Raw genomic sequence first — 25372 nt, forward strand, 5'->3', positions numbered from 1 at the left:
TGCTGGGGTGGGGGTAGAACCCCTGAAGTCAGCATGCCATTGCTTCTGCCCTGGCTGGAAGCGGCAGGAGTGCTGAGGCAGCATCAGTGTCATAAAACCAGGTTTTACAAATGTCCTGTGGTGGATACAGAGTGTTTCTAGGTGGTGTCTCATGGGGCATTATATAATGTTGAGCCCTGAAGTGGAAAATGGATTCCCTTTAATTTTTCTTTCAATTCTTCCATTGTCAAGGAGAAAATCTTAATTAGAAGTTATTAAGGCAAAAACCGTAAGAGGCTCTTAAATACAGAGAACAAACTGAGAATTGCTGGGGGTGGGGGTTGGGTTAAATGGGTGACGGGCATTAAGGAGGGCACTTTCGGGGTGAGCACTGGGTGTTGTACGTAAGAGATGCATCACTGGGTTCTACTCCTGAAGCCAAGACTACACTGTGTGGTAACTAACTTGAAAAAAAAAGAAAGAAGTTACTATGTCTTTGCTACTATTATTGCTATACCTCTGACTTTGGGCCTAAGAAGATTCTTTTTTTTTATTTTTTTTATTTTTTTTTAAATTTTTTTTTTTTCAACGTTTATTTATTTTTGGGACAGAGAGAGACAGAGCATGAACGGGGGAGGGGCAGAGAGAGAGGGAGACACAGAACCGGAAACAGGCTCCAGGCTCTGAGCCATCAGCCCAGAGCCCGACGCCGGGCTCGAACTCACGGACCGCGAGATCGTGACCTGGCTGAAGTCGGATGCCCAACCGACTGCGCCACCCAGGCGCCCCTAAGAAGATTCTTTTCTATTCATTGGCTTCCTCGTGTTGAAGGAAAGATGAGGATGGATCCCATAATTGGTGTTAAACATTCAGGTACCAAAACACAGACTAGGAATGATAAATAAAGTGAACCAGGATTTCAAAACAGGGGGATGAATTCCGTCATCTGGAAAGGGACATGTTTCATTATAAGCGTGTTTCGGTGGAATAGTTCAAATTCTTCAGAGAAATCTGTGATATGAGGAAAGGGTAAACAGCACTCTTTTTTTGCTTTTTGTTTTGTTTTGTTTTGAGAGGGGGCAAGTGAGCAAGGGGCAGAGAGAGAGGGAGAGAGAGATGAAGAGAGAGGGAGAGAAGGGGGGGCTCACCCGAAGCAGGGTTCGGACTCACAAACCGTGGGATCGTGGCCCGAGCCAAAGCCCAATGCTTAACTGATTGAGCCACCCAGGGGCCCCGCACTGGGGATTTTCATACACCCAGCTTGCTGAACTCCACAAAGCCAGAGGAGAAGAGAATGTGGAGCAGTCTGGGTGATTCCTAAGGACAACTAAGGGGGAGTGACACCCAGGAAGCTGAGGCATGCTGGCCGCCTAGAGGAAGGACTCAAGCGAGGATGTCCTAATAAGACCACCACTGTGTTTCTGAAACCATGTGTGGTGATGCTGGTAGCTGCAGGTGAGCCGCCCGGCCTCCTGTCCCCAGTCCCCTCCGCCCTACAGCTGAGGACATCTGGTTCCTACCAACAAATTTTCCCCGTCTCATAGAGTGCGGTTTTCTGTCCTCAGGAGAAATTACGAAACTTAATTTAACAAGTCAGGATTGATGCAACCTCGCGGTTTATTTTCCTGCTAACCTAGTTCTGAAATGTGCATTGCTTCTGCGGCTGACATCGGAGCAACTGTTCCCCATAATTGGGTTGCCGCTCTGTTCTTTCTACTCCGCCCATCTCCTTATAACCTCAGAGACCCTTGCTTCCCTTGATACTAGAGGCCTGCCCTGCTTTTTCCAGTTTCCAAGAACTGAGACTCCATCTCTGAATGAAGCCGGCTGGGCCCTAATGTCAGGACTCTGACATTAACCTGCGGGTTCCAGCTACCTTGATGCGTGTTTCCAGATACTGTAAAGCTAAAATATAATAATGTGGCGAATGAATATTCTATAAAACATGGTACAACAATTAGTTGCCATTTTAGCTAATTTTGTCACTGCTGATGGGTGGCAGTTATACTCTGCGCCTTCAGAATTACCATAACTCAGGAGGCTGAATAAGGTTGGCTTACACGGAGCACGGCGGCGCTCAGTCTAGCAACAGAGGACGTGATGATGGGACAAGGGATTCCCCATCGGTGACACCCAGGAATGGGGCCCAGCACCCGCTGGGTGAGAGTGAGTGATGAGTGGTTTTAGAGGTGGGGCACTTCCTGGCTAATGGCAGTGTGGGGGCCCACTGGGGCCGTGGGTCCGAGGAGGGCATCTTCCAGGCTAAGGGTATTGGCAGTAGGGCTGGGACCCCCTAGCTGAGACAACCCTGTGTATCGGAAACGGTGTTGGGGAGAGAGTAGCCCACACTTGCTGTAGCAGAAGCTGGAAAACAGCCAGTGGAAGTTGGGTCCTGTGTCTATAGAGGACGTTCCCGTCTGGTCTCAACGACCTCTGCCTCAGCTCTGCACCATATGTCACCTGGATTATTGTAATTATCTGCAAGTGGTCTTTCCACTTAGCCTTTCACAAGCAAGCCTGATTTCTGTAATTAAGTTTTGCTCTTTGGCTGGTAGGATTATGCCACAGGTGGTTCTGGGGTAGTGTCTGATCGAACGATTTTGTATTCCTGTGTCTGTGGTATAAAGCAACGTTTTCAAGCGTGGGGCATGTACCCCCTGTGGCGTGTGAAATGCTTCTAGGTGGCACTATGTAATGTTCACTTTGAAGTGAAAGATGGATTCCCTTTAATTTTTCTTTCAATTCTTTCCCCATCAAGGAGAAAATCTTAATTAGAGGTTATTATGTTTTTATGCCTCTAGAACATTTGCTGGTCTGCTTTTCAAGCAAAGAATAAGCCTTAAGCTCAGTGCTGAGCACAAGAAATAGTACCTAGCAATGCTGTTTTGTGTTTATTGTATAGTGACTTTTTCTTCTTTAAACATTTTTTTAAATTCCACTGTAATTAACATACAGTGTCACATTAGTTTCAGGTGTACAATACAGTGATCAACAATCCTATACACTATTCAGTGCTCCTCACAATAAGTTGTACAATATTTGTTTTGTTTTTTTAATTAAAAAATTTTTTTAATTAATTTTTTTTAATGTGTATTCATTTTTAAGAGATGGAGGGAGAGCACAAGCGGGGGACGGTCAGAGAGAGGGAGACACAGAATCCAAAGCAGGTTTCAGGTTCTGACCTGTTGGCACTGAGCCTGACACGGGGCTTGAACCTGTGGATCGTGAGATCATGACCTGAGCTGAAGTCAGACGTTCAACTGACTGAGCCACCCGGGGGCCCCTGTGTTGGTTTTATTGATGTCTTCCTGTTGTGGCAAATCCTTTTTTTTTTTTTTTTTTTGGTCATTTTATATGTTTTATTCCCATTTATTTTTGTTCTCTAATTATTACGCAAAAGAGAAGGTAGGGTTAGTCTCTGGTCTTGGTAAAGTCCAAAATCAAATGGCACGGTTTCCTACATTTTTGGATTCTGTACTGCATTTGTCCCACACAATAAAGATGAGTAGTAAGTACAGCAGTAATAGTCATACTCTCCTTCCTACAACAGAAGACCCTGTGAAAGTGGTATTCATAGTTGTCCCCAACTCTTCGACATTATTAATCCATATTTTTCTTTTTAAAATTTTTAAAAAAATTTACATCCAAGTTAGCATACAGTGCAACAATGATTTCAGGAGTAGATTCCTTAATGCCCCTTACCCATTTGGCCCATCCCCCCTCCCACAACCCCTCCAGTAACCCTCTGTTTGTTCTCCATATTTAAGAGTCTCTCTTGTGTTTTGTCCCCCTCCCCGCTTTTATATTATTTTTGCTTTCCTTCCCAACGTTCATCTGTTTTGTCTCTTAAAATCCTCATATGAGTGAAGTCATATGATTTTTGTCTTTCTCTGACTAATTTCACTTAGCATAATACCCTCCAGTTCCATCCACGTAGTTGCAAATGGCAAGATTTCATTCTTTTTGATTGCCAAGTAACACTCCATTGTCTATATATACCACATCTTCTTTTTTTTTTTTTAATTTTAACTTGTTTTATTTTTTATTTTTTTAAATTTACATCCAAATCAGTTAGCATTTAGTGCAACAACGATTTCAGGAGCAGATTCCTTAGTGCCCCTTTCCCATTTAGCCCCTCCCCCTTCCCACAACCCCTCCCATAACCCTCAGTTTGTTCTCCATATTTATGAGTCTCTTCTGGTTTGTCCCCCTCCCTGTTTTTATATTATTTTTGTTTCCCTTCCCTTACGTTCATCTGTTTGGTATCTTAAAGTCTTCATATGAGTGAAGTCACATGGTATTTGTCTTTCTCTGACTAATTTCGCTTAGCATAATACCCTCTAGTTCCATCCACGTAGTTGCAAATGGCAAGATTTCATTCTTTTTGATTGCTGAGTAATACTCCTTTGTATATATATACCACCTCTTCTTTTTCCATTCATCCTTCAATGGACATTTGGGCTCTTTCCATACTTTGGCTATTGTTGATAGTGCTGCTATAAACATCGGTGTGCATCTGTCCCTTTGAAACAGCACACCTGTATCCCTTGGATAAATACCTAGTAGTGCAATTGCTGGGTCATAGGGTAGTTCTATTTTTAGTTTTTTGAGGAACCTCCATCCTGTTTTCCAGAGTGGCTGCACCACTTTGCATTCCTACCAGCAGTGCAAAAGAGATCCTTTTTCTCTGCATCCTTGCCAACATCTGTTGTTGCCTGAGTTGTTAATGTTAGCCATTCTGACAGGTGTGAGGTTATATCTCACTGTGGTGTTGATTTGTATTTCCCTGATGATGAGTGATGTGGAACATTTTTTCATGTGTCAGTTGGCCATCTGGATGTCTTCTTTGGAAAGTGTCTATTCATGTCTTTTGCCCATTTCTCCACTGGATTATTTGTTATTTGGGTGTTGAGTTTGATAAGTTCTTTGTAGATTTTGGATACTAACCCTTTATCTGATATGTTGTTTGGAAATATCTTCTCCCATTCTGTTGGTTGCCTTTTAGTTTTGCTGATTGTTTCCTTCGCTGTGCAGAAGCTTTTTATTTTGATGAGGTCCCAGTAGTTCATTTTTGCTTTTAATTCCCTTGCCTCTGGAGACGTGTTGAGTAAGAAGTTGCTGTGGTCAAGGTCAAAGAGGTTTTTGCCTGCTTTCTCCTCAAGGATTTTGATGGCTTCCTGTCTTACATTTAGGTGTTTCATCCATTTTGTGTATCTTTTTGTGTCTGGTGTAAGAAAGTGGTCCAGGTTCATTCTTCTGCATGCCACTGTCCAGTTTTCCCAGCACCACTTGCTGAAGAGACTGTCTTTATTCCGTTGGATATTCTTTCCTGCTTTGTTAAAGATTAGTTGGCCATATGTTTGTGGGTCCATTTCTGGGTTCTCTATTCTGTTCCATTGATCTGAGTGTCTGTTTTTGTACCATGTTGTGGCAAATTCTAGTGAAATCGTATAATATTCCTTTTAATAGAAGTGAATTCAGAGACGCCTGGGTGGCTCAGCCAGTTAAGTGTCTGATTTAGGCTCAGGTCATGGTCTCATGGTTGGTGAGTTTGAGCCCTGTGTCAGGCTCCATGCTGACAGTGTGGAGCCTGCTTGGATTCTCTCTCTCTTCCTCTTTCTTTGTCCTTCTCTCACTTGCACTTTCTCTCTCTTTAAATAAATAAATAAACTTAAAAAAAAGAAATTCAGGTAAGTTAAAAAGGTGGTTGAGTTAAAAAAAAATGATTACCATAGGTGATACATGGATATGGCCAAGATTGTGGAGGTGGAATGGGAATAAATGAGCTATAGACAAAGAGATTGGAGGAGGGGATAACACTAGTGGTAATTAAATTTTTTTTTTTTCAACGTTTATTTATTTTGGGGACAGAGAGAGACAGAGCATGAACGGGGGAGGGGCAGAGAGAGAGAGAGAGGGAGACACAGAATCGGAAACAAGCTCCAGGCTCCGAGCCATCAGCCCAGAGCCTGACGCGGGGCTCGAACTCACGGACTGCGAGATCGTGACCTGGCTGAAGTCGGACGCTCAACCGACTGCGCCACCCAGGCGCCCCCACTAGTGGTAATTAGATGCAGTAAGCAGGTGAATAGAAGCTCTAATTGGCTGCTGCTGACACCATGATGATTTCCAGAGTCAAGGAGTGGTGGAAGAAAAAGCTGGGCAGTGGACAGGGGCCTGATCATCCAGGGCCTTGTGTAATTTCCTAAGATGCTTAGACCTGTCCTCTGTGTCCTGGGGAGCCACTGGTGAATTTCAAACAGGAGAGTGAAGTCACCAGGGAAGACACTAAAAGGAACCCGAGGGATTTGAGAGAGCAGGGGGTCTCCAGAATGAGACTATGACCAATAGCATCAAGAGTAGCAGTAAGGTAGAGACCCAAAGGACTATTCACTGCACTTGGCATTGGGACATCTATGGCTCAGGCACGTGTAGTGTAGATTGTAGTGGTAGTGGGTGAGGGCTTGGAGAATAAGCCAAATTCCAGTATGCTGAGGGATGAAGGAGAAGACACAAAGTTAGTGGCCTGCTCTTCCGGAATTCTTGGATGAAAAAGGGAAGAGTTGGGAAAGGAAATAAAGTTGGCTTGTGTGTTCATTTGTTTTATTTTGCATAAAGAGATCCACACCTTTTTATAGCTAAGATTATAGGGAATCTTATTCCTATTGAGAATTGTTGACTGGCTCAACAATTACTCAGGCCCCTAAACATTTAAATAGGATGCTAAGCTAAGTCTGCCTTCCAGTGGAGAACAGAGATCTAACTAACACAGTGAATGCCAACTTCATGAATTTATCAGAGATTTTAGTTACAAATGACTTTTTTTTTGGTTTGAGACATATAATATTAGTGCCCAAGACAGACTAATGATATCAATTATTCATCTTTGTACATTGCCTGTGCTTGTCCCTGTATTTATTATTCATAAGGTAACATTACTGAACATTAGCAAAGATGGCCTTTCTATATTCATTTTCTGTGGCTGCCATAACCAATGACCACAAACTGGGTAGCTTAATACAATAGAAATGGTTTCTCATAATTTTGGAGGCCAGGAGCCTGAAACCAAGATGTTGACAAGGTTGATTCCCTCTGGGGAACCTGAGGGCGACTCCTCTCCATGCCTTTCTTTTGGCTCCTGGTTGCTGCTGACAGCCCTTGGCTTTTGCACCTGCAGAATCCCTCTCTGCTGCCATCCTTACGTGACCTTCCACTCTTGTGTCCTTCCTTTTCTGTCTCTTGTAAGGACACCCACCATTGGCTTTAGGGCCCACCCTAATCCAGGATGATATCATCATGATATCCTTACCTTAATTATACCTGCAAAGGCCCTTATTCTAAATAAGGCACATTCTGAGGTTCTGGGTGGACATATATATTTTTGGTGGGGAGGGGCACTGTTCAGCCCAGTACACTTAGTAAATTAAGAATTAATTTCACCATTTATGCAGGATCAGTATAAAAAATAATAATTTGGGCGTGTCTGGGTGGCTCAATTGGTTAAGCATCCAACTTCGGCTCAGGTCATGATCTCACCATTAGGGGGTTTGAGCCCTGCATCGGGCTCTGTGCTGACATCTCAGATCCTGGAGACTGCTTCGGATTCTCTTTCTCTCTGCTCCTCCCCTGCTTGTGCTCTGTCTCTGTCTCTCTCAAAAAATAAAATAAACATTAAAAACAATCATTTGAATTTCATTTCTATGTCTTAAAAAGTCAAGATATAATTCACATGCTGTGAAATTCACTTTTTTTTTTATTTTTATTTTTTTTTTTAAAATTTTTTTTTTTCAACGTTTATTTATTTTTGGGACAGAGAGAGACAGAGCATGAACGGGGGAGGGGCAGAGAGAGAGGGAGACACAGAATCGGAAACAGGCTCCAGGCTCTGAGCCATCAGCCCAGAGCCTGACGCGGGGCTCGAACTCCCGGACCGCGAGATCGTGACCTGGCTGAAGTCGGACGCTTAACCGACTGCGCCACCCAGGCGCCCCTCACTTTTTTTTTTTTTTTAATCCAAATGTCAGCTTTATTAGGTAAAAGTTTGGTTGGAGAACATGGTGTAAAACCATGGACTGACTTTCTCTTTCTTTCTTTCTTTCTTTCTTTCTTTCTTTCTTTCTTTCTTTCTTTCAACTTCTTTATTTTATCTTATTTTTAAAGATTTTTAAATTTACATCTAAGTTAGCATATAGTGCAATAATGATTTCAGGAGTCGAATGCAATGCTTCATCCCCTATGTATAATAACACCCAGTGCTCATCCCAACAAGTATCTTCCTTAATGCCCCTTACCCATTTAGCCCATCCCCTCACCCATACCCCCACTAGTAATCCTCTGTTTGTTCTCCATATTTATGAGTCTCTTCTGTTTTCTCCCTCTCCCTGTTTTTATATTATTTTTGTTTCCCTTCCCTTATGTTCATCTGTTTTGTCTCTTAAAGTCCTCGTATGAGTGAAGTCATATGATTTTTGTCTTTCTCTGACTGACTAATTTCACTTAGCATAATACCCTCCAGTTCCATCCACATAGTTGCAAATGGCAAGATTTCATTCTTTTTGATTTCTGAGTAATACTCCATTGTATGTATATGCCACATGTTCTTTATCCATTCATCCTTCGATGGACATTTGGGCTCTTTCCATACTTTGGCTATTGTTGATAGCACTGCTATAAACACGGGGGTGCATGTGTCCCTTCGAAACAGCACACCTGTATCCCTTGGGTAAATACCTAGTAGTGCAATTGCTGGGTTGTAGGGTAGCTCTGTTTTTTAATTTTTTGAGGAATGTCCATACTGTTCTCCAGAGTGGCTGCACAAGTTTGCATTCCCACCAGCAGTGCAAAAGAGTTTCTCTTTCTCCGCATCCTTGCCAAGTTCTGTTGTTGCCTGAGTTGTTAATGTTAGCCATTTTGACAGGTGTGAGATGCTTAATTTTATTATATCATAGAAGAAGGGCGAGGGAGAAGGAGAGTGAGGGCTACAGGGAGATTGACTGATTTTAAGGAATTGGCTTACACGATTATGGATTTGGTAAGTTTAAAATCTGGGGATAGGGCGGCAGGAAGAGCTGATATTGCAGTTCAAGTCCAAAGGCTGTCTTCTGGTAGAATTCCCTCTTGCTCGGGGAGAGTCACTTTTGTTCTATTCAGGCCTTTGAATGATTGGATGAAGCCCATTCACACTATGGAAGGGAGATCTACTTTACTGAAAGTCCACTGACTTAAATGTTAATCTCACCCTGAGACACCCTCACAGAAATATCCATGCTTCACCAAATATCTGGGCTTTGTGGCCCAGCGCAGTTGACACATAATGTTAACCATCACAGTACCTTTTTATGCCGAATACTTTTCCGTCGTTTGGATATACCACACTTCATTTATGCATTCAGCATTTGAAGGACATTTTGATTGTTTCCACTTTTTAGCTATTATGAACAAGGCTGTTGGCAACATTTGTGTGGAGTTTTTCTGTGCATTTCTCTGTCTGTTGCAAAACTGCGCTCAAAGACCTTGACTCCTAGGTTATCCCAATCTCCCTTTTAAAGACTCATGCAGTAAATTTCCCCCTGAATTCTTGACCAGGAAAAAACGGACCTCTCCAGATGAGCTTTTAAATTTGAAGTCGGCAGGCAAACCTGATTACTATAGAAATCTCTTTTTGAAAGAAAAATATTATTTTATAGATTCCCCTCCCTGTGTTGAGTCAAAATAACTTTATTACAATATCGCTTTCATATATACAAACTTAACGCTGTATAGAAATTTCTTAATCTTGGTACATTTTTACCACTGTAAATTTCGAACAGATTTAGAAAAACAGTGAAGTATAAAAATAAACACATTAATGACATAAATTCAATATGCCAGGTTATGTTATTCCCCTACAATCATTGTGAATAAGAATGTGTAGTGTCAGTTGCTTACAGTACAGTTTCTTTTGAGTTTATGTTTTCTAAGGACAGAACGTTTATGCTACCCTGTGATTTAATTCAGTGCTTCAGATATTTTGTTTGCACACGCACCATGACATAGTTTAGACTTCATTTGGCATGAACACATTATTTATGCATTAACTCCACCTTTGCTCTTCTCTCATTAACCTAGAATAATTAAAGTAGTACTACTAATTGGTACAAACGTAGGTTTTTTGCACAAATGCAAACACAGGCACTGACATCATGTGGCAGCACTCCAGAGGATCCAGAAAACGCTTTGTGTAACTCATAAAGCACCATTTGCTTCTTAGCCTGTGTTGGTTATGATCAGTTTCAGCTAAATATATTGAAAGATCCCCTCATAACCGTGGCTTAGGTAGGAGAGATGTTTATTCCTTTCTCATGGAAAGGAAGACATGCCATGCTTAGTGGGATGGCTCTGGGGTCATCAGCAACCCTGGCTTGTTCTTTCTGCTCCACTGTCCTAGCAACAGCTTTTATCCTCAATGCCACTTCTTGACACAAGCTGGCTGCTGGGGCTCTGGCCTCATTCCAGCCACCTGTGAGGAGGAAAAGGAGGAGGACACCCTGAAGGCCACTTTCCAGGAACAATAAAATGCTTTGCATTTCTCCATTGGCCAGAAGTTAGTCCCTGGACCTCACCTAGATGAAGTCAGCCTGAGAAATGGGTCTATTCTGGGCAGGAAGGACAAAAGAAAGAATAGATATTTGGTGGAAAGGTATCAGCTTTCCATATGTACCATGTGGCCCAATTTTGGTAGGGAGCTGTGCCCTTAAATCAGTAGTCAGACAACAAAAGGGACAAAAACTCAGTGAAAAGCCATTGTTATCTTCATTGTAGTGTCTTAAGAAAACACCAAAAGGGAATAACACTCCTTAGCCAGCAGCAAAGGCCTCTCCCTCTTGCTACCTCTCTTGATAATCTCCCACACAAGATAGCTTCTCCTCATGCTCCTTCTCCACTCCAGAACTATATCCAACCCAGTCAGGGCAGCCTTTCTTTGTATGTATAGTTTTGTAACCTACCATCTTGGATTCAATGGAGGTAGGTCCACTGGCTTGGAATTGCTTTGAGCTCTCCTCACTTTGAATGTGTGTACCAAGGAGAACCTACAAAGAAGAACTTCTTGGGTTGTAGAATGGGTTAAAGAATGGGTTGTAGAAAAGTGGAAGTGTGCTCAGATTGCAACGTCAAATGAACCCCTTCCTTTAATTTCAGCTTCAGTTTCCTTCTAGTAAGATACCTGTGGTTGGTTCTCTTTAGTAGAGACATAACATGTTTTTGGGCCGTGGGGATACTCTCCTGCTGTGCTACCCCACTGTCTTCAAGCAGTCTGTGTGAGGTGCCTAGCTCCTTCCTGCAGGTTTGCATTTTCTATGCAGTTTCTTGAAAACCCTCCAGCTAGAGAATTTAGATCCTCGAGGCCGGGGGTTGGGGAGTGGGGTGGGGAGGGAATTCAACACATCAGATTTTAAATTTAATCACCATCTCTTTGAGGGCCTTCAGACCTTCTGACATGACAGAGAATTGTTCACCAGATTTTGAAATTTTTTCTCTCAAGAAGACACTCAGAACCTTCTCCATCCTTGCTGGGCTCTGGGTGGCATGTCAGTCTTGTTTATGATCAGTTCTGCCCCACCGGAAGACCATTAGCAGCACAGGCTCTTGCTGAACTCTGGGCCGGATCTGGGAGGCTCCTTTAGGGGGAACTAAGAGACCAGCTTAGCCACGCCCCCACTCCCAGGAATCTCGATTGTTTGTTGGGTTTGATTTAGGAGTCTGAGGTCTCTGTTGTCCACTGGCTTTCAGTTCTGTTTCTGGTGGCTTGGCTCAGAGCTCCTTGACTCGCCTTTGCTCCCCAATGACAAGAACTGAGGCAGCCCTTAGGATTGTGATAATGTCTCATATTTTTCAGAAATTCTTGGCTATGAATTCTTCTCATTAGGACCTGATTTATGTACTTCCAGCTCTCCAAGCTGTGTTCTGTCACTTTTGGTAGATAGCCCACTGTAAATGTTTTTCCAGTCTGAGCAGAAAGGCTGCATGTATCTGTTAATACAAGGTTTTGAATTCAATATCCCAATCCCAGCAACTTCCCACTTTGCTGTCCATTTTCTCTGCAGCAGGGAGATAGTTTGCATATGAGGGGAATCTCTGTCTTAAAGGGAGATAGCTTTGTTTTAAAATTGATAGATTTCATTCATGTAATGTATCCAATTTGTAAAATGTTTGATAATCCATGGAATATATTATTTAGAGCAGCTGCTTATATAATTTATAAATATATATATATTAAAACGTTTACGAGTAGGATGTGTGTTGTATTGATCATGCATGGGAAAGTTCCCTTTTCTTTTTTTTCTTTTTTTTCTTTTTTTTTAATAAGAAATTTATTGTCAAATTGGTTTCCATACAACACCCAGTGCTCATCCCAACAGGTGCCCTCCTCAGTACCCATCACCCACTTTCCCCTCCCTCCTGCCCCACATCAACCCTCAGTTTATTCTCAGTTTTTAAGAGTCTCTTATGGTTTGGCTCCCTCCCTCTCTAACTTTTTTTTTTTCCTTCCCCTCCCCCGTGGTCTTCTGTTAAGTTTCTCAGGATCCACATAAGAGTCAAAACAGATGGTATCTGTCTTTCTCTGTATGACTTATTTCACTTAACATAACCCTCTCCAGTTCCATCCACGTTGCTACAAAAGGCCATATTTCATTCTTTCTCATTGCCAAGTAGTATTTCATTGTGTATATAAACCACATCTTCTTTATCCATTCATCAGTTGATGGACATATAGGCTCTTTCCATAATTTGGCTATTGTTGAGAGTGCTGCTATAAACATTGGGGTACAAGTGTCCCTATGCATCAGCACTCCTGTATCCCTTGGGTAAATTCCTAGCAGTGCTATTGCTGGGTCATAGGGTAGATCTCTTTTTAATTTTTTGAGGAACCTCCACACTGTTTTCCAGAGTGGCTGCACCAGTTTGCATTCCCACCAACAGTGCAAGAGGGTTCCCGTTTCTCCACATCCTCTCCAGCATCTATAGTCTCCTGATTTGTTCATTTTAGCCACTCTGACTGGCTTGAAGTGGTATCTCATTGTGGTTTTGATTTGTATTTCCCTGATGAGGAGTGACGTTGAACATCTTTTCATGTGCCTGTTGGCCATCTGGATGTCTTCTTTACAGAAGTGTCTATTCATGTTTTCTGCCCATTTCTTCACTGGATTATTTGTTTTTCGGGTGTGGAGTTTGGTGAGGTCTTTATAGATTTTGGATACAAGCCCTTGGTCTGCTATGTCATTTGCAAATATCTTTTCCCATTCCATTGGTTGCCTTTTAGTTTTGTTGATTGTTTCCTTTGCTGTGCAGAAGCTTTTTATTTTCATGAGGTCCCAGTGGTTCATTTTTGCTTTTAATTCCCTTGCCTTTGGAGATGTATCGAGTAAGAAATTGCTATGGCTGAGGAAGTTTCCCTTTTCTGACTTCTTGTCAGAAGAAGAATTTCAAATCTATAGAACAGTTGCAAGAGTAGTATAATGGACAGTATTTTATTCTTCACATAATGATTTATGTAATAATTGTTAAATTTTACTGATTGCTGTGTTTTGCCTAATGAGGGTGGGAGGTTTTCATTTTTGCTGAACCATCTGAGAGTAAGTTACATGCATCATGACACTTTACCCCTAAATACTTGCCTGGTATCTCTTAAGACCAAGAATACTCCTCCTCCTCCTCCTCCTCTTCTTCTTTTTCTTCTCCTCCTCCTCCTCCTCCTTCTTTTTAAATTCTTAAGTTGATGATCAAATTGCTGAATTATGGATATTTTATATAGTTCCTGGGCCATGTCACAAATTATTTTAAAGCTTTTATTTATTTATTTTTAAATGTTTATTTATTTTGAGAGAGAGAGCACACATGTCTGTGAGCGAGCAAGCAGGAGAGGAGCAGAGAGAGAGAGAGAGAGAGAGAGAGAGAGAGAGAGAGAGAGAGAATATCCCAAGCAGGCTTCATGCTATCAGCACAGAGACCGACTTGGGGCTTGATCTCACGAACTGTGAGATCATGACCTGAGCTAAAATCAAGAGTCAGATGCTGAACCTACTGAGCCACCCAGGCACCCCAAGACCAAGAGTATTCTTCTATGTGACCACTGTACATCATCACACTCGAGAAGCACCGTCGAGGCGATACTCTATTATACTGTATCTAATATGCTAGGCATATTCAGATGTGGGTTTTGAAAACTTGAAATCCATGAATGATCTGCCAGGTCCACCTCTGTAGACCTGCACTTAGTGGGTGCCATTAAGTTGACTCAAGTGGTAGGTCTTCTAGTGCCATGTCATTGGCTCAAAAATGGACTCAGAGTTCCTTTCTCCACCAACTATTGACATCTTATGGCCTACGGATTTCCCAAGCTGCAGTGGTAGTTTTTATGCCTTCTTGATTGCAAGTCCCACAGCAGCTGTCAGTTTCCCAAGGATTACCTGTCTCTTGCATGGAACCAGTTCGGAGCTTTGAGTTTGTCCAAGCATGTCTGCCATCAGCCTCCTCTCTGCTGGAAAAGGAGCTAAATTCTTAAGAAGTTGTGTGTGTTATAGTGGATGGAACCAAATTTCCATTATCTAATTTCAGAACATTTGCATCATCCTTAAAACCCATTAGCGGTTACTCCCCAATCTCCCCTCCCACCAGTCCCTGGCCTTTCCCAGATCTTTCATATAAATGGACTAATACAGTCAGCGGTCTTTTGTGACTGACTTTTCCCCCTTAGCATAATGTTTTTGGGGTTCGTCCAAGGTGTCAGGATTTTCATTTCTTCTTGTTGCCAAATGACATTCCAGTGCATGGGGAGACCACATTTTATGTATCTGCTCATCAGTTGATGGGTATTTGGGTTGTTTTGACTTTTTGGTGATCATGAATAGTGCTGCTGTATACAGTTTTTTTTGTATACAGGTTCTGTATGACACAAGTTTTCAAATCTCTTGAATATATAAACCTGGATGTGGAATTGCTGGGTCCTGTGTTAACTCTGTGTTTAACATTTTGAAAACTGGTTAACTGGTTTTCATAGCAGCTACACCAGCTGCTTCCCATCATCAGTATGTAAGGGCTCCGACTTCTCCACATCCTTGCCAACACTTGTTATTGTGTCTCGTTTTGGTTATGGTCATCCCAGTGCGGGTTAAGTGCTGGCTCATTCATATTTATTTTTAATGGTCAGTTTTAAAAATTTTGTGTCAAATATGAAAACTGCCTCCAGTTCTTTTTTTTTTAAATTGTGGTGAAATATACATAACATAAAAGCTACCATTTTAACCATTAAAAAAATTTTTTTTTAAATGTTTATTTTTGAGAGAGAGAGAGAGAGAGCGCACAAGCAGGGGAGGAGCAGAGAGAGGGAGAGACACAGAATCTGAAACAGGCTCCAGGCTCTGAGTTGTCAGCACAGAGCCCGATGCGGGACTCGAACTCACAAACCGTGAGATCATGACCTGAGCCGAAGCCGGACGCTCAACCGACTGAGCCACCCAGGCACCCTCATTTTAACCATTTTTAAGCATACAACTCAGTAGCATTAAGTACATTCACAGTGTTGTGCGACCATCACCACGATCCATTTCCAGAACTTTTTGTCATCCTAAACTGAAACTCAGTGCCCATTAAATAACTCCACATTCCTCCACTGGGGATGGAATTCTATTCTACTTTCTGTGTGAATTAGCCTATCCTAGGTACCTCATATAAAGAGAGTTATACAATAATTGTCCTTTTGTGTCTGGCTTATTTTACTTATTGTAATGTCTTTAAGGTTCATCCATGTTGTAGTATTTGCCAGAATTTCAACCTTTTTATTCATACTCTTTTGTAAGCAAATCTGGAAAAATTTTACATATTAAGCTAATAAAGACAAAGAGCCTCACACTCTACATCCTCCAATAATGGTACTCTGACATGTTTATAAACTATAACTGCCTTAAGACATGTTTGCCCAGCATGTATGCTTAGCAAAGTCTATATAACTGGGATGAATTCCATTCTTTATTCATAAAAAAGTTATTAAGTGAATTTCATTGACTTCTGGTTTATCTTGTTGATACAATTTTCCTAAATAAATACAAAAGAAATTATTGGCATTCTCTTAACTTCTTAGATTAAAACTTTGGAACAGACCAAAGCCATTGAAGACCTAAATAAATCCAGAGACAAACTTGAGAAGATGAAGGAGAAAGCTGAGAAAAAACTAATGTGTGTCAAGTCAGAACTGGATTCTACAGAGCATGAGGCTAAGGAGGATAAAGAGAGAGCCAAGAACATGATAGAAGTGGTAACCAGTGAAATGAAGACACTAAAAAAATCTCTGGAAGAAGCAGAAAAGAGAGAAAAGCAGGTGGGTAGAGATCTGGTGGTGACATCTTGTTTAGGAAAGATAGGACAATTCAAAAGCTTGAAAATTATTCATATGCTTCTTCAAAACCAATTTACAAAGCTTTCTATATCATTTCAATGTATCTGTCTACCCTCTAGCATCTTTTTGGCACTAAAATAGCCATAATGATTTACTCTGCTAAGAATAATAATTCACATTTTCATGGCATGAATTGTAGAAAAGAAAAAAGACGTTCTTATCAAAGCAGCGGAAAGCCTGTGAAATGCCAGTTTCTGGTTGTGGAGAGGTTTTTATTATGTGCACCGATTGCCTCTGAAGTTTGCATCATCCCAGAATTCAGCCTCAGGAGGGAAGGCTTATCTCCAGCAGAGATCAGTGGCAGGAAACAGTCCCAACTCTCAAACAGTGGCACCCAGACTCGATGGCCAATCTAGCCCAGATGGAAGCCATAAAACAGTCCTCACTCGCTGGCTGGTTGCAAGGAGGAGAGTTTTATCTGGTGAGCACATCAGGAGGTCACGCACAAAGAGCTGTACCGGGCAGCCTGACCCCCATTGCTTTTGGGTTTCATCTCGCTCTCTTTCTGAAGCTCAAAAGGGCAGAGAGTGGACTCTCATCCTAGGATATTTTTTCTCTTTGGCTGCCTCTGCTCTGGCTCATGTGTCAGGCCGAGCCGAGGAAGGCCAAACTATAAACTGTGTGTTCTCAGAGGGAACCCTCTCAGGAATTAAGAGCTTTGACCATATTTGAAAGGGGAGAAAAGTTTGAGGGCCACTTTTCTCACCAGGGACACTAGGGGGGAGAGGGTATTATGTTCTCCAAATTGGACTCAGCGTAGGAAGGAGGTTGGGATGTGAATGAACACATGGTGAGAATGTTTGGAAGGCAGTTTTCCTGGAGGTAACATCTGTCTTCAGGTTGGATTGCATCTTTTCCAAAATGGAAGGTACCTCTAGCAAGGGGTACTACTTGCTAGTATCTGCTCCTGCTTTAGCGCAGAATCACAGTTGATGAGAATGTGAAGGACTATGAGGCATCTTTTCATCCATTTTCTCCAAGCTCGTCACCTCTCCATGTTTCTTTTTGCGATCGACAGAGAGTAGTCCCGGAGGGTCCTATGTTATGGTTTGTGAGGAGGCTGTTTATGTGATGTCATCTGGTCATTATTTAGAGCTTCTTCTCTTTTCATCAGCTCATACTTTCTTGCCCTTTGTTCTTCCTTTAGTTTATTTAAGTGGTTCCATGCCCACTTAAAATTCCACGTACTTATCAACGGTGTGCACAGCCACAGCATTTGTAAAGCACTTCCTAGTATACAGAACACGTACACATTCATTGTTTCATTTGATCCGAATTTCAGAACAGCTCTGGGAAGTAGGCATGTGGTTATTTCCGTCAGGAAGTGAGAACATGGGTCTCATTCATGGTTGCTTTTCACTGAGATTCTTGAGTTGGTAGCCAATGCCACACTCCCTGGCATGAAATGCCACACTAAGTGGCTGTGAGATCACTGACAGTTGGTGCCCGGAAGGACCGTGGGGGGAAGTTAGTAGATTCGCCTTCTTATTTTATAAACGAGAGGACTAAGGTAAAAGACAGTAAGTAATTTGCCTACCTCATGTACCTCTGGGTTTTCCACAGGGTTTTGTTTGGTTGGTTGGTTGCATTCAGACCAACAGTAGTCAGCATGTTTTGTTCTCACCCTTAATGTGTGTGTTTGATATTGCAGCTGGTGGACTTCAGGGAAGTGGTTTCCCAGATGCTGGGCTTGAACATGACCAGTCTTGCACTTCCCGACTATGAAATCATCAAATGTCTTGAAAGACTGATCCATTTACATCAGCATCACTTTGTCACCTGTGCCTGCCTCAAAGATGTGACGCTTGGGTGAGACAGGCACCCACAAAGCCACTTAAAACTCCTTAATTGAATACCATGTCTCTTGAAGGAGGTAGAGCTAAGTGATGGCACACAATTCTCGATTTCACTGATTCCCGAAACCTTTGAAATTTGATCAGTATGCGAATACCATATACTTTGATGATAGAGCGAGGATCCGTCATTTGCAAAAAAAGGATCTCAGAGGTGCCAGCTGTAGGGAAATGTCTGACGCTAAAAACACCTATTTTTTTTATTTGCTAGCACTTTGGGACCCAGAAGAGTTCCAGTAGATTGTAAACCTAGAATGGGCAATGGTGGTAGGGAATTTACATTTATGGGATTCCTTTTATGACTTGGGGGCTTTCCTACCCAATTTAATTCTCATAATAGCCATGTGGAGAAGGTTTAGTGTTTGATTTTACAACCTCTCTGGGGCTCAGAGAGGGTGTTACCTACCCAAGATTGCAATTGGTTAGCAATTGAACCAGAAGTCTTACCATGCTGGCTCTGGGTCAAAGGCTGTACCTTCTCTGTTACATCACACTCCTCCTGTTTCTCCTGAATTCCTGTGATCCTGGTGAAAATTGCCCCCATAAAGAAAGGCAGACATTCATAGAATCAAGAATTGAAGCCCCCAAAGTAACAGATTTATGAATGTTACCCATATGATTTCTTTAAAAGGCAATATACCAAATTATTTGGTAAAACATACACAGGGTCTGAGGTCCTGTAAGAAATTTACCTGTTTTAAATGTGGCTGCCAGATCACATTTGGTGGCAATTTTTCATGTTGGAGCAGGGTTGATCTCAGTCCTTGAAAAGTCAAACCTTTAATGTGAAACCTGTCACATGAAATCCTGTACAGTTTTATTCACCAGTTTATCAGATGCACTGACAGCAGGGGTACTTTTTTCAGATTGGGATTTTATTATGACTTTCTGTCATTTTCTGCCTTCTTTTTAAATTTGTATTTCACAGATATTTTTCAGGAAGCCATATTCTTAACTTTATTGAGAGAAACTTTTACTTTTTTGGTCGATTACCTTATTTTTGCCATATGTAATTTTCTAAACAGTTTCTGAAAAAAGTGTTGGTGTCTAATTAAAGGAGAGGGGAAAAACAGATTACATCCGAACATTAAGAGAAAAAGCATATTCTGCGGGGCACATGGGTAGCTTAGTTGGTTAAGCCTCTGACTCTTGAGTTTGGCTCAGGCCATGATCTCACAGTTCCTGAGATCGAGCCCCAAGTCAGGCTCTGCGCTGACAGCAAGGAGCCTGCTTGGGATTCTTGCTCTCCCTCCCTCTCTCTCCCTCTCCCTGGCTCATGCGTATGCATGCTCTCTTACTCTCAAAATAAATAAATTTTAGAAAAAGAGAGAAAAAGCAAATTCTAGAGGAAAGGAAATGAGTTGGACACTTACTGATGACAGATCACACAGAGGAAGAGGAAGCAAGGATGTCCTCTGGGAGATGGGTCATGGTCGCCTGGCTTTCTCCCTTGTGTGCAAGGATAGTATAAAGTACCTTTTGCAACTGAATAAACACACCTTCGCAGCCCTGACTGAGGACACGAGCTAGGTCTGCAACAGGCTGGAGAGGCAGAATTGTATTTTCCCCGCAGAAGTCATCTCTGAAGATCCCCTCACATGCTCTGTAGAGACAGTGGCTGCTGTTCTGGACCCATACGCACTCAGACTGAAGGAGGCAACCTTACTGTCTGGGTCTCTGGAGGACTGAATTGCTGAGTGGCTTTGCTTCAGCCATGCCATAGAAAGGGGGGGGGGTGTTCAGAGATGGAGAGGTTGTTTTTATACCCCTGTTTTATATCTCTGTTCTCATTTTCCAAATACAGTCTTTAACGAACTTCATTTATCTTCTCTGTGAAGTTATTTTCAACACTATTCGACGTCACTTTAAAAGCATAAACTCGGGGCGCCTGGGTGGTGCAGTCGGTTAAGTGTCCGACTTCAGCCAGGTCACGATCTCACGGTCTGTGAGTTCGAGCCCCACGTCGGGCTCTGGGCTGATGGCTCGGAGCCTGGAGCCTGTTTCCGATTCTGTGTCTCCCTCTCTCTTTGCCCCTCCCCCGTTCATGCTCTGTCTCTGTCTGTCCCAAAAATAAATAAAAACGTTGAAAAAAAAAATAAAATAAAAGCATAAACTCATAAAAATATTTCTCCATTTCGTGACATAAGAAAAATAAGTTCTATCTATGTAGATGGTCCATATGCACATTAACTATTTGTCATTTAGACAAACTGAAATCCCTTAATAAAGCCATTTTCCTCCTTGTTGAAATGCCAGTTGGTTGTTGGCTTTCCCTCCATGGCATTCATTCTAGAGCTGGCAGACCAACCTCACATTTTTGTGTTAGATTTTGTTCTTCTATAATATCCATGTATATTTTATGTTGGCCAATAAAACGTGTTATGTTGATGAGATTTTCTAAATAGGGTTTTAAAATATTTAACACTAACTCTTCTACCAAATACACTTGAGTGATAATTGCCTTTGAGATGATTATTCTGGTCATTGTCTGGGACATTTAAATGCATGCATAAAATATCTCCATTAGGAAAAAAAAAACAATTAAACCCAATCAGTTCTACCTTATAGTCTGTCTGTCTTACAGATGAACAGAGGGTGATTCAAGGTCAAGGGGTGGTGGGCTGGAAAGTGGTTAAAGAATGTCTATATTATTTATATTGTAATAACACTTAGGACTTGGATGTGGAGTTTAATTTTCACTGGGAACCATTTCATGGCTACATAACCTTTGATCGGGAAGGCTCTTGCCCACTCTATGCAATAGTGATTTTATCCACATTATTGTACAACCCCACTTAGCTTCTCCTCAGTAAGTGGGGTCTGTATGCTTCCCTCTCCTCTATGCTGCCTCCACACTGTTATGCCCGTGTCTTCGTATAAAAATCATTGCTCATTTGAGGCTCCTTGCTAACTGAATATAACTTTTCTCTTGGTCCTCATTGCAGTTACCTGTTAACATCCTGTATGTCTTCCTACTAAAGATGGTTCATAGTGGGGCTCCTGGGTGGCTCAGTCACTTGAGCATCCAACTTCGACTCAGGTCATGATCTCACGGTTCGTAGGTTCAAGCCCCACATTGAGCTCTGTGATCTGTTTTGGATCCTCAGTCTCCCTCTGTTTCTGCCCTTAACCTGTCTTCTCTCTCTCTCTCTCTCTCTCTCTCAAAAATAAATAAACATTAAAAAAAAAGATGGTTCATAGGTGTCTTCTCCAGCCACATTAAGTGCTGCCTTCTTCTCGGGTGACTTTAGTGCCCATAAGGAAAATTCATACAACGTTTTATCTTTAGTTTCTTGGCCTTCTTGACCTTCATACTTTTACCTTCTTTTGTTTCAGCTATTTAAACCTTAGATTGCAGTTTATAGCAATCCAATTGAAACTCCTGTAAGTCAAAGAGAATTTGGGGGGGGGTACTCATTTGAAAGATTCAGGAGTAGACTAGCTTCAGCACGGCTAGACGCAGGGATTTAAAATTGTTATTTGGATTCTTTTTGCTTCTACCCATCTTCCTTTTCTCCTTGATTTGCTTGTCTTTGCATGTTGGTCTCCCTTTCTCCTTCTGGTGATGGGTTTCTCCATGCTGTCAGCAAAGATGATAACCAGCAGCTACATGGTCTTTTCAACTCATGAGCTGAGAAAAGGAGACACTCTCTGCCTCCAAAACTCATGGAAGGAGTATCAGGGAAGAAGAGTCTGATCATGTCTTCTTGGCCACGCACTCCTTCCGAACCAAGCATTGTGGCCAAGGGATGAACTCACTGGCCTGCATCCCATGCATCCAACTGGCCTGCAGTGAGGTGGGGTGGGGTGAGGTTCCAAGGTGATCTGTTCAACCAAAACCACATGTAATGACAGAAGGAAAGCTGGACAGGCACACGGCACACATCTATGACCCTTGGTCAAATTTAGGATCTTCTAATCACCTGCAACTTCTCCACCTCTAAAATCTTACAATCTCCATAAACTCTTATCATTGCAGACCTCTATCTCTTACCCCACGTAAGTGCTCTTTGGCTTTCCTTGGTTCTCATATTTTCTCCCTGCTAGCCTTGCCATCTGGGGTCAGCCTAGATACTCTGGTTCCTTTTTATAGTCATTCTTTTCCCAACACCTTCAATTCCTTGTGCCCTTGCCCCTCATCCCTCAGATTTGAATTAGTCCCAACTAACAATGTTTCTGCTGCTTTTCCTGCCCCACTGGATGAGACTGGAGGAAATCACAGGTGGCCTGGCAAATTCTCACCTGAGCCCTCTGGGTTAACTGGTAATCCTTCCCAGTTCCCCAGTTTGAGCTCGCTGCCACTTTCCAAAATGACTGTTGCAAATATTCTACTCTTCCTCAAGGCTCTTAACCTGTCTTCTTTCTCCACTGTCAGCAGATAATCTTGTCTCCTCTTTCACCCACAAAGTAGAAGCCATTACAGGACATATCTTCAATATCAGACCCTAAAATAGCCTGATATGTGTGCATATATCGTGGCCCCCTTCCCTCTTCTTGCCTCGGGTTATTTCCTCCGCCTGGCCGCTTGTGTCCTCACTAACTTCATCCTATCAATTGTCCTCTGTCTCGAAAGCGTTTTCAACCTCATTTTCCTTTGTGGCTTCTTTCCCTCAGCATTTAAATATGTTCATCTTAAATCAGTCCCTCTACTCCCCAACAACTTCTCCGTAGGGCCTTATTTCCCTCTGTCTTTCTGGTCTCACCACCTCTTCACACCATCTTCCGCGGCAACCTGGCTTCGGTCTCCACTCACCCAGTTCTCACATTTTTGTTAGCAAACCTCTGTTAGTTTTTCTAAATTAATCAATTAATCTCTTCATTTAGAGAGAGAGCAAGACTGAGTGGAGGGGGGGCAGAGAGAGAGAGAGAGAGAGAGGGAGAGAGAGAGAGAGAGAGAGAATCTCAAGCAGGTTTTGCACTGTCATCATAGACCTGACATGGGGCTTGATCCCATGACCCTGAGATCGTGACCTGAGCAAAAATCAGGAGTCAGACACTTAATGGGCCAAGCCACCCAGGTGCCCCAAACCTCTATTAGTTTTGAAGTGTTCATCTTACTAGATCTTTCTGTAACATTTGATACAATTGACCATTTCCTTCTTGAATTATTCTTTTCCATTAGCTTCCATGATGTGACATTCAGCTCATTTCCCCCCTCTCCCCCCCCCCCCCCCCCACTCCAGCCTCTCTGGGTTCTTGAGTCAGATTATTTTAAGGTTATAGGAAACAAAAGTGAAATCAGAGGTTAATGTAAGGATGAGTATGGATATGAGTGTTGGTGTGAATCTTGACCTCCCAGTCGGAGGTCAATGAGGAACAGTTATACATCACAGAAACCAGAATGTGGTTGATAGTCCAACAATTGGAGTGCCAGGTGCACGGTACAGGGTGGCTCTCATGGCCGGGTTCTCTTACTGGTCCTATGCTTGCTGGTTTCCTTTGATGTCATGGGGACTCAACTTCCCTCTGTCTCTGTTTCTACTGCTTCAGCTGGTGTCTCAGACGTCTGGCCTCCAGAACTGTGAGACAATATGTTGTTTAAATCACTCAGTTTGTGGACTGAAGATGGGGAAATCATGCCCCATTTTACAAGATTACTGTAAGGATTAAATAATGTAGAGCATTTAGAAAATATCCTGGCATGTGGGGAGTACGCAATGCATGTTAGCGAACAACATTGTTATTGTAAATATTGCTAACTAGTTCCATCTATTCTTGTGGCTTTAATTACCATCTATGCAATGATGATGTCAACCGTTGTCTCTCTAGATCAGACTCCTGTCCTGATCTCGCTGGTGCCGGATGGTGTGGAGAGGACACCTGTAGCAATTGAGCAAAATAGACTTGGGTTCAAATATAAGCTCTGCTGAGTGACTTGGGCTGTTTGATTAACCACTTTGAAAACCCATGTGCTTCAGGACTAAAATAGGAATAATAAGACTAGTTTCCTCACAGAGTCTTTATATAAAGATTCAATGAGTCAATGTATATAAGGTTTGCAGCTTAGGACATGGATGTCACAAGTGCTCAATGAATGTTGTTATATCCAATAGGAATCTGAAACTCAGCATATGCAATGTTGAATTTTATCTATCTATCTATCTATCTATCTATCTATCTATCTATAGAGAGAAAGAATGGAAGAGAGGGGTGGGAGGAGAGAGAAAAAGAGAGAGAGAGGGAGGATCTTAAGTAGGCTGTCTGCTCCCTGAGGAACCAAATGCAGGGCTTGATCCCACGACTTTGGGATCATGACCTGAGCTGAAATCAAGAGTCAGATGTTCAGCCGACTGAGCCACCCAGATGCCCCATTTTTAAAAATTTATTTTAATTAGTTTATTTTTTTGCAATGTTGAATTTATAACTTCTGACTCCATCATCTTCTCGCCAATAGCCTTTTTCTCTTTTGGGCTTCCTGCCCCAGCCAATGGCCTGACATCTGCTCAAATGTCCAAGACAGAGTTTGGGGAGGGAACTCTGACTTGTTCCTCTCCCTCCTCCCATATCGGATAAATCACAAAGCCCTGTCTGCTCTACCTCCTGTCTTCTCTCTTATCTATCTACACTTTCCTTCCACATTAACATCACAGCAGCTTATACCCCATTATCTTTTACTCACTCAGACTTCTCTGAGTGCTGAGCAGATGCTGTGATTCACCATCCAGGTCCTCCCTTTAGGACTGAAGCACTCCTTCAGCTGCCCAGAGCTTTTGGCTCTTGACAATCTATAGCTGAGTTCCTTGCAAGGACTTGCCCTTGGCTGAAGGGAGTGACCTCATCCTGGGTCACAGACTTTTCCCAAAGGCAGTTTGTATCTAGTGACTGGTCAGTGTGGGAGTACAAAGACCTGGCCTTCTTTCCTCAATTCAAGACCACTCTGAACGGTCATGTCATATTCAGAACTACACCAGCCCGTAAGACCAGCCAAATCCTCTGTTGCGAGTGCATTATACTTCAACTGCTTCCTCTGCCCAGTCTGCTTTCTTACTTTCCTACAGGTTTTGTTCTAACTGCAATTCAACAAAACTTCTGCCTCCAAATTCCCATCTCAGGGTCTTTCCAGGACCCTTTTGTAGGGTCTTAGGTCTTTCTGACAGATTAATTCATT

At 42.3% G+C, this 25372-nt stretch overlaps 1 protein-coding gene across 1 annotated transcript in view; it reads left to right on the plus strand.

The window, feature by feature from the left end:
* The window catches only part of CCDC170 (coiled-coil domain containing 170), a 63502-nt gene extending 44121 nt beyond the window's left edge, over positions 1 to 19381 (plus strand). Inside the window, exons 9-10 of the mRNA XM_030316600.1 lie at positions 16097 to 16333; positions 18063 to 19381. Of these exons, the coding sequence (XP_030172460.1) occupies positions 16097 to 16333; positions 18063 to 18224 (399 nt within the window). The 3' untranslated portion in view covers positions 18225 to 19381. The remainder of the gene's footprint in view (positions 1 to 16096; positions 16334 to 18062) is intronic.
* Positions 19382 to 25372: the final 5991 nt, after the last annotated feature.

Source organism: Lynx canadensis, chromosome B2, assembly GCF_007474595.2.
Source record: "Lynx canadensis isolate LIC74 chromosome B2, mLynCan4.pri.v2, whole genome shotgun sequence".
NCBI lineage: Eukaryota > Metazoa > Chordata > Mammalia > Carnivora > Felidae > Lynx > Lynx canadensis.